General features: G+C 40.0%; 2 protein-coding genes across 2 annotated transcripts in view; one reads left to right on the top strand and one right to left on the bottom strand.

The window, feature by feature from the left end:
- Positions 1-589: 589 nt before the first annotated feature.
- On the top strand, positions 590-4,037 carry LOC138008653 (DBH-like monooxygenase protein 1 homolog). The gene is made up of 3 exons (XM_068855965.1): positions 590-900; positions 1,166-1,315; positions 2,232-4,037. The coding sequence occupies exons 1-3, from the start codon at positions 619-621 to the stop codon at positions 2,448-2,450; spliced, it is 651 nt and encodes a 216-aa protein (XP_068712066.1). The 5' UTR covers positions 590-618; the 3' UTR covers positions 2,451-4,037.
- A 2,288-nt stretch (positions 4,038-6,325) lies between these two features.
- The window catches only part of LOC138008652 (structural maintenance of chromosomes protein 3-like), a 9,522-nt gene continuing 5,847 nt past the window's right edge, over positions 6,326-10,000 (bottom strand). The window contains exons 7-8 of the mRNA XM_068855964.1: positions 9,185-9,362; positions 6,326-8,527 (exon numbers count right to left, since the gene is read on the bottom strand). Coding sequence (XP_068712065.1) covers positions 8,349-8,527; positions 9,185-9,362 — 357 coding nt within the window. The 3' untranslated portion in view covers positions 6,326-8,348. The remainder of the gene's footprint in view (positions 8,528-9,184; positions 9,363-10,000) is intronic.

The following is a 10,000-nucleotide window of genomic DNA, read 5'->3' as shown; positions in this document are numbered from 1 at the left end:
ACTTACCGTCTCAATAGAACCCGAGGTTTTTTTTCAACAGATATCACCAATGTCATTTCTCTCTGCTGTGATGTATTTTTATGTCAGGTTAATAACGTAAAGCGACTTTCAAAATGCATGGCTAATAATGAAGCATACAACTTCGTAGTTAATTCTGGCAGTATAGATCATTGTCCCAAGCAACAAAAGAGTTATTTCATGGCCAAAAGCACAGGGGTAATATTCCGTGATGTAAACTGACTTGAACATATAAAGCATGGATTTTAACAATTGCACGCATCCAACATTCTATGATAAACCGTCAGGTGGCAGGCCGACAGCATGCAGCCTTCTAATTTTTAGAAGGCTGAATGCTCTCCTCTGACCTAAAAGCGACGGTATCTCATTTCGTTGACCAAAGGATTAGTAAGAACCACTTCAGTGTGATGCGAGTGAGTTACGCGAAAATGACGTCTCTATTTTCACTTTATGTTGGAGTCAGTGGTTAATAAAAAGTCCAAAAATAGAGTCTCGTAAAATCATTTAAAATCATTTAGTACCAAAATAGAGAACTATATTAGAGATTACTGCTGCTCCTGAGTATTTCATAGTGTGGAGTCGCCGCAGTTAGGAAAACAAATGGCGCTCTCGACAAATGTCTTCGCTTTCCTGGCACCTGTCTTGCTTTCTTGTAGGGTCTTTTTTCGTAGGGTCGATGCACTGAGTTACGCCAGCATTGACTCTGGTGATGATAATTTCAAGCTTCAATGGGCGTACGACAATGAGAGGTTAATCTTCAACATGACTTGTAAAACAACAGGCTGGTGTGCGGTTGGTTTCACCACAACCGCTGACGGAAGACGAATGCTGAACTACGATATAGCTGTTGGTGGTGTGGCATCAAATGCAGGATACCTTGATGTAAGTAAGCGATTAGAGTGACAAGGAGGGCTTACGTTTTTGCAAACGTTGGCCTTGTATATTTCAACAGACTCAACTAGTAACTAATGTGGTCATTTCACGATGTGGATTTGGTCAATTTCGTCTTTTAGCCAATAATAATATTGCTTTATGGCATTGGCAACCATAGCGGACGCCCTTTTTTAAACTCCATATTTAGAAAACATGCCAACAAAATCAATTAAGTTTTGATAGTCTTGACTATAAATGGCTGTTTTTTTAAAAGGGATACCAAAGCACGGGATTTGCAGTGCCACCAAAGGACCCGACACCAGACTACAATTTGATACAAGCCACTGAAGAAAACGGATTTACTAATGTGCAATTTGATAGGATTCCGACCACAGAAGGCGACGACAAAGATGTTCAGTTTGGGGTAAGACTTGACAATACTTCTTTACACTCAATTTGTGATAATATACATGAAAAATTACTCCGAGAGCAGTTCTCATTCTTCAAATGCATCTCATTAAGTGTTCAATTAAATGACGTTTGAACGATATTCTTGCAAAAGCTTGAATTTGACAAACGTAATCTGTTTCAACCCATGAACTTCATAGGCGCGCGTTGTCAAAGTTTCCCTTGTTTTGATTTTCTGTCCTCCTTTTTTTTTTCAAGTACATGTATTATAAATGAGTAATCACACGATTTCTCATGTCATTTGTATGAGTAAGTACAATTTTGTTGATTTGAAAAATTTACTCGCGCTGACTTATGCCAATTTGCATCATACAAAATCACTAATCTATTTTTGGTCTTTTAATTGCAACCTTATTATCAAGGCCTTCAACAGATCATTTCCGATCCACTTAAGCCTCTTTAAGAAAACAGCGATGCCCAATATTTTGTCCAGGGTATTTCATAAATTGCTATACGGAACCTGACTCGTCCCGAATTCATTTCCGACAGTGTCATTTAAAGCAGCTAGTTGTTGGTTGCCTTCTTCCACCTGGATTTTTTATCGCTGTAATGTCTATTTTTTAAATTGTCGTCCTCATTACCTTTCAGCTTCGAGGTGTCCATACAACTATGGAAAGAAAGAGACCAAAAGTGTATATTAAGAGTCTCTACTTTTCTAACTATTAAAGGGTTATTTTGTCTTGTTTTTAATACGCACGAACCACCCTGGAACTAGTTAAAAGTGGTAAGAAAGACGTCATGGGTGATGGGTTCAAATTCCGTTGAAGCCAACTGAATTTTTCAGGTGTCTGTAAGAGACACAAATTCATTTCGTCTATAACCCGCACTTCCACTACACATTAATATGATGTTTCTTGTGTTGAATTTTTAAGGGTAATACCGAAGTCTGGATCGTGTGGGCATGGAAAAACAACGCCGATGCTCAAATAGGCCTTAATAGAAACCTCCAACACACCGCCACGGGAATATCGACACGGAAATACAACTTGTTTAAGGAGGCAAAAGGGAACACAGGCAACAGGAAGGCGCGGTCACCTGCTTTGACCCTGGCGATTTTGCCGCTCGTTGCTCGTGCTCTGGCGCCATTCTAAAAGAACTGCATTGCTGGCGAATCAAGCGAAAATTTAATAATGATATCCATTCAAAGCTTTTCTCGTAAAAATAAAATAAAAGATCTTTGTTTAACCCCTAAATTTAAGCAGTGATCGTTCAAACCTCATACCCAGGGCCTCTCATCTCATCTTTGGGGCAGAAAATAAGAGAAAAAGACTTGAGGAGAAAGTGCTGCCTTTGTAATTACATCCGCAAATTATTAGACTTTCAAGTCTTCTCGGATGAAGATTATAAACCGAATGCCCCGTCTCCCAATTCTTGTTCGTAAACTCTATTTAGAGATCCCACACACTGAAAGAAAAGAGGAGGGCTCGAAGTTCCCTGTGTCAGGTGGTCTGGTCTGATCAGGGGCCACAAGTTCATTTGCCTTTGGCAATTAAGTGCAACCCTCGTAAAACAAGACTTTACTTCATCTCACTTCAGAATTTATCAAATGAACTCTTTTCAATCTAATTCTTCTATCATTTCCTCGCTTCATTGAGGAACAACGTCGTTTTAACAAGCTGATATGTTCATTTGTGAGGATTACATTGGAACCCAAACACTGCGAAAATATCATGCAAGACTTCTTTCCCCTCTCCGTAGCAGTAGAATTGCAATTGAATGCTTTGCGTAACTGCAGTTGTAGTTGCCGATAGTTCTATCCCAGATTGTCAATTACTATTCTACATTAGAAAATAGGGGTTACCGAGTTCATTTTTGAGCTATAAGCAAGTTAAGGCGAAATGTAGGGTGTTTTTGAGAGCTTTCATGTTGCCGTGGTAACCTAGTACGTCACAATAGTTGGCGCATTTTATTAAGAAATGATTGTCTGTGCAAGTGTTTCATATGGTACCTTAACATTGCCATTAAATGATACAGTGTTGTAGTGACAACCCCTCTCATAAGGAGGTCTCTTAAAACTAGTGAAACTGGTCCCAGCAACCTTAAAAGAGATCCCAACAAGATAGCGCGGCAAACTTTACATTTAGCAGGGTGAAAAAAATGGTTTTTTGACCAAGTCTTTTCTTGAGTGACTACCTAGTGACTGCAGCCTGTTCAGTAAGCCAAATCTTAAAAAGGAAGGGGACCCACGGAATGAAGGACTAAATTACGTGGATTTATCTCTAGGCGCAAGCGCACTTCATCCCGGCTTAGTTTTGTTTCAGTTTTGTTTGTCTGTGTGTCAATCATCCTCACTACCCTCACTTTGGAGCAAAACTTCTTTTGAATTTGTTCGTGCCAACGAGGCTAGTAAGGATGATTAGCATAACGACAAAAGAATAATTACTTAGCCGCCATTTATGAATACTGTCTATACAGAAAAATGTTTGGCCGGCAATTTTAATACGAATTCAATTCTTACTTTCAATACATTTCCAAAGGAAATTTGTCTTCTTGTTCACAAGCAACATTAACAATGGTCTTTCGTTTAGTTATTTCTTCAAATGTAAATTAATTTCTAATTATTCTATTTTTCAAAAAGCCTTTTAAGTTTTCTTTTTATTGACTCGTAATTAAGTTTCTTTCTTCATCTCTGATCAAATAATGTATGATTGAGGCTTGCTGATTGCCTTTTCCATCATTTAGCTTTCTTGTTCATGTTTTGAGCTAAAATCGCGGTGCGCTCAGCAATCGGCACAAATCCTTCCTCTTTCCGCCATTTGGTCAATCTTGCAGCGAACCAGTTCTGAAAATGAACAAAATTCGTTATTTGCAAATCACTCAACGAAAAAAAGGATTGAACCGGTGGCATGCAAATTATGTTCGCTTCCTCTTCAGATGGCATATTTATTGCTAGTTGTGAATCGTATTCCTGCCAAAATCTTAAACTTTTTGCTGCTTTAAATTAAAAAAGCGCATTTGATTAAAGAAGTCTGTTAAGGGATCATACCCTTAGAAGTACTTTTCCCGTTGTAATGAAACGATTCGATAAAAAGGAGGCATGAAATATGTATTGATTTTCGGAAATCCAATGACAGCATGCCAGTGGCAATCATAAACCCAAAAAATATTTATTAGGCAAATAACGCCAAGGAAAATGATGCAATTATATATATATTGGGCAACGAAAAAAATATCCACAACAGACAGCGTGTTAGAGTTCAGTAGTCAAGGAATGAATATTAATCATAAAAAAACTGGAAAAAAGAGAGTTTGTCTCGAATATAAACTCTTTGCAGAAATTTAAGGCCTTGTGGTTCTTATACCTGAGAAGAAATTCTTAAAATATTTTAATTAATAGCAGCAAAAATTCAGTCGAATATTCTTCAAAGACCCTCACTTCGAAAATATTTACATTAAAATCCGAAAGCGCGAGCTTCCCACACGATCGTCTTCAAAGGAAATAATCTTCCGCGTTTTCAAAATATCTTCATCGCCTTTTTACCGAAGATAAAACTGAGTTTAAATAAACCCTACAGCAGCCATACCTGAACATTGTCTTCTGTCGCTCCAATATCGGCAGCAAGAAGCGAAATACTCAAAGTATCCGGGTATCTGCATGATTTAAAAGCGTCTTCCAAAGTGTCTGATTTTTCTTTATCTCCGTCAAACTTCTTGAGAATGTCCATGGTTTGCCGCGAATATTGAACAGCGACTAAAGAACGTTACTGAATTATAAGTTCCTGGCTCTGAATTTTTTCCTTTTTTCCCCGAAGTATTTTAAGCCTCGACAGAGCTTTCCAAATCAGTTTTAAGACGCGAGAAGTTCATAACAAACTGCCTGAGGTTTTGTATAAATTCACTTACAGAACAGGTGCCGTTCAGTGCCTTCTGATTGGTTAAATTTGCATGTGATACTTCCTTCGATGCCTATTGAGCCAGGCGACATATCTTTGTCATGAAACGCTGATGAAACGACATGAGTTTAAAAACATTTCCATCTGAATACCATGATTGTCTTTGAGAGAAAATCTTAGAGGGAGGGGTTCTATCTTCTTTAAGCAACAGCGTGTAACATGGAAAATATAACCCAGTTCAACTTGGTTTCTGTAGTGTTGTTTGAGTGGACAAAACCACAAAAATGAAATATTTTATATACCTATGCTTAGTTTTAGAGAATTAATTGAATAAGGCCTCTTTGACGTCCGCTGGAATTGCTCATATGTGCTATTAAATACGTCTAATAACCGAGTTTATTTTTTTTATGAAACGTATAATTTGGCAAGTAATCATGTTTGCTTCATAGGAAATGATTGTACAAGGGGAAGGTTATGCTCTCTTTGAGCCCACAAACCTACATTTTGGCGTCGTAGTGCCCAACGGCCAGTTCAACAATAATTAATCGATCGACAGTTTTCGTAGGCTAGGTAACAGAACTTGTTTCCCATGGAAACGCCTGGCCTATCTATGGATGATTACCGCAAACATAATAAGTTTTACAATACTCTGGAAAAGCTCCCAAGTCTTTCAAAGATGCTTTTTTAAAACATTTAACCTTTTTGGAGGATGTTAAAATATCCTCCAAAAAGGTTAAAAATTCCTCCAAGCGACTGACTACGTCATCCTCTGGGACTGAGTGAATCTTGGTTGTTGTGACGCGAGTTAAACTGAAAAAAGCACCTGGAGGTGTTTCGGCTCACTTATTTTATACTCGTGACAAAAGCTGCGGTACTCTCACCAAAACGTTCTCCGTGAGTCCAGATTAAAATATTCTTAAAGAAGTTTGGAAGAACTTTGTATTCGTGTCTCGAAGGAGCAACTCTTTCGTCAAGGAAATTCTTCCGAGGCTACTGTTGTTTATTACGGTGGTGATGGAAGTTTCGCCATTTTTTAATCACTAAAACCAAGGCAATAAAGTGTATGTTATAATCAATTTTATTAACTAGGAATGGATATTAAAACTGAACCATATATATATAACGTATGCTATCTCCTCTTGAGCTTAACTGCTCAAAACAACCTTAGATTAACGTACACGAAATCTGACAATTTGCGCCATTTTTGCGGTATCGGAAAGGAAAAGGAATCACGAAGCTAAAGATAAATTTGCATTTTTCTTTTCAAACATTCACAACGTTTGTAACAATTTTATTCCTGGAATGTTGATAGACACTTTCCATACCGAACGACTTTGGAAGGATCGCGATATTACCACAAAATCGAGAAAGCGGTTCCCTAACGAAAACCTGGGTAGACTTTCATATGCCGGACTAAAATGGCGGAAGACAAAAGAACCATTGTTATCCTGATTAGGCCTTGTTGATTAGGTATTGTTATGTTCGCTTTGTTCTTTTGTTTTATGGACACAAATTATTTCAGATCCGGTATATGAAAGACCAGCCGAAAACCTTGGCTTCTTCCGCGCCTTGTGACAATTGAGAACTTACAGGGACACCTACGACGATTTTAAAGTAAATTCTGGCCTAGGCAGACAAGCGTTGAGGTCAGTATTCTACCTTTTAACATGTATTGTCATGCCACATGGGGTCTTGAAACTGCAAGGAAAGCAAAAAAAAAGCCCATGATCCCAACCCCGCTCAGCGATTCCCCAGCTGAAGCAACGCGATGACAACGGCGAAAAAGACCTTCAGTACTGCAACAACTTGGCCTGTGCTCCAACCCTTTGAAATGTGACAGAATTGTACCACTCACCCAAAAATAAAACTTGTAAGAACGGTGCTTAGTGGTCATATGATCAAAAAATCAATTCCTTTTTTTTTCTTCAGATTTTGAAAGTGTGTTTCCTTAACACCTCCCTGGCAAAATGTTGAGATTTGATTTTCATCCAAAGGCTGTTTACTTTGAATGTATGGTTTTGGATTTCATGGTCCGGCCTTCTCTATTTTCGAATGCCCCATAATATTTTGTTTGCCCTCCAAAATTTTGCATAAGCATTGTTTTTTCTCTTGGGACCATAGTAAGTCCCAAGAGAAACTGGAATTGGTGGACACAATGCTTATGGCAAAATTCTGGCGGGACAACAAAGAGTGTTATGGTATTTTTGAAAGTGTCCTACTGGATTACTTCACGTTGCTGTTTTGCCGGGAAAGGCAATGAAATGTACCAACGTAAAGTCACTCCACACAGGCTAAACTCTAGAATATTCGGCCAATTCTTTACAAGTGAATAGATGCACCCCACTCTAGACAGTGTTTTCACTCACGTGATAGTAACCTTGTTTTTCCACCGAAACAAAAGAAAACACTTGCATGATAATAGAGGTCAACTCCCGGAGGATTAGTTGGGGACACCAACATGGCCGCCCTTCTATTGTTTAGGGAAAACAACATGGCCGCCGTGACGTCACGTGAAAACACTCTATACGGCTCATGTAGAGCAAAAAAAAAAAAGGTGTTGCTTTTGATTGCTAAACATGTAGTTTCGTTACCGTTGTCGTGGATGTTTTTTTTTCTGGCGACGAAAGCATCGGCACAAGCAACATACACAACCACAAGGTAATGAGTTTCTGACAATTCAACAGCGGCTTAATCAACAGGTACTTATTGCTAGGACAAAAGGCAATAATTAAGGACGATGTAATCCATCTACTTGCGTTGCTCGTGTTAATGCTTGAATGTGTCGTTAGTGAAAGCAGTCTTAAAAACTCGAAGACGCTCAATGAAAGGCGTGGTACCTAAGGCGCATGCGACTGATTTAAATAATAAAGCCGCTAACGGGAATTTGTCCGTAATATGTTATAAGATGTTATCTGCCGTTCTAGTTTTAAAATTCCCAGTCACTTTTTTCGCCCTTGGAATATCCTTTATGGCTTCTGTCTCTGTGTTGCTGTTTGTTGATCGCCATCTTGGATTATCAGTCTTGCTTGAATGGATTCGAACAAAAACAGAGCTTAAAGTGACCCCTTCTATAGCGCGTCTTCGCGTTTAACAACTGGGCACGACGTCTTCGGAAACTACACTCTACGCTGTCGACTTCAAGTCAGAACTCTGGCTTCATTTTTCCTGAGTGTCGTCTTCAATAAAATCCTTGGCTTGTTCGGCTGTGATGGCGTCTATGTGACTGACTTTGTTTCGAAACTTGACACCGTAAAACTTGTCAGCGGACTCCAGTAGCTCTGGTCTGAAAGTCGTGGTGATGAATTGAGCTTTCTCTGCCAAGTTACGAAGCATCTCTGAAATAAAAGCATACCTTAAGTTCTTACAAGACTCGTACAGACGCTTTCTCTTAGCTCTCGTTTCACTCGGAAACTTCACACGCTTCAATCTTCACCAGGGGCCCATTTCTCCAAAGTCCCGAAACCTATTCGGGCGCGAAAAGCCATTTGTAAAACTGTCAACCGCTTATTTTGGAAGGCCGATCTTTTAGTTCTCAAGGTAACAAAAAGCAAACTGACTGTAAAGTTTGACGACTTAAATCCTCTCCGTTCTTGAAATAAAAGGGGAATTGTGACACCCGAAAAGGCCCGTAAAGTTTCGGGACTTTTGAGAAACGGGCCCTAGGTGCGGAGGGAACGCTTTATCCCATACAGCAAGAGCAAAATTTGATTTTATCTCTAAATGACTATGTATAGCGTCCTTCACGTGATCAAACGTAACGGAGTACGTTCCTTATAGAGAGAAGTAGAATTTTCCCTGTTGAAGTCCACGCGGCCTAAACAAACCTCTGAGGACACATGCCCCACCGGTCAAGGATCTCAACCTCGTTCCCATGCAGAGATTTTCTCCGCCGAGAGTAACGCGCCCTAGTCTCTCGGCAGAGAAAAGCTCTGCATGGGAACGAGGTTGTAAGGGTCTAAATGGAGTGGGGAGACCACGGGCCGGGGTAATACCTGCAACGGCTTTCCTGAACTGTGGATCCAGTGCCTGGTCGATCTCATCGAATAAATAGAAAGGAGCAGGGTCACACTTTTGAATTGCGAAGATAAGCGCCAGGGCCACCAAAGATTTCTGACCTCCCGATAACTGATTCATCTCACGAGTTTCCGCCGACTTTCCAGTAAAAGATACCTGGCGACAAAGAGAACAAACAGAACAAAAGACTTTCCTCTCTCAAAGCTAGCGATTTTGCGGATTTGTGTTTGCAAGGGTTCCGGCAATGTAAAGGGAACTGTCACTGCTACATAAACATAACTTGAGGGCAGAAAGGTAGCTGTTTTCGAACGCATTTGTATCAGAACAAAATGAACTTCAGAATCGCTTCATTTTCCCTGCCTGCTGAGGTCTCTTTTCTTTTGAGTTCGCTGGGCTGTCGAGAATGAGAGAAGAGACCTGTGCCATGGGTCGAGACTCACTGTGTTGAGCTTGCACGTCAGTTGCTTAGCGACCGAATCCTCACGTGTGGGCTCACTTAACAACGGCGGAATTACTGTAAAGGAATGCGCGAGACAAAGCGGGCTCAAGTTACAGTCAGCAAACATATCATGGGGCATGCGGTTTGAAGTGTGCTGTCCAAGACTGTGGACGGCGGTTCGATCATAGTGAGTTTCGACCCATGGCAATTCTCGTCAGCACAGCAAACGCAAGAGAAAAGAAACATCTGCTAGCAGAGAACGCTTCAGTTTCTCTGTCAAATTAATTTCCAGTGCACGGCCATCTTTAATCGTTGTGACGAGTTATCTTTGCCAGAATGCAAAGAGAAAAATAGC

Source organism: Montipora foliosa, chromosome 6, assembly GCF_036669935.1.
Source record: "Montipora foliosa isolate CH-2021 chromosome 6, ASM3666993v2, whole genome shotgun sequence".
In the NCBI taxonomy this organism is placed as follows: domain Eukaryota; kingdom Metazoa; phylum Cnidaria; class Anthozoa; order Scleractinia; family Acroporidae; genus Montipora; species Montipora foliosa.
This window is presented reverse-complemented; position numbering and strand designations above follow the sequence as displayed.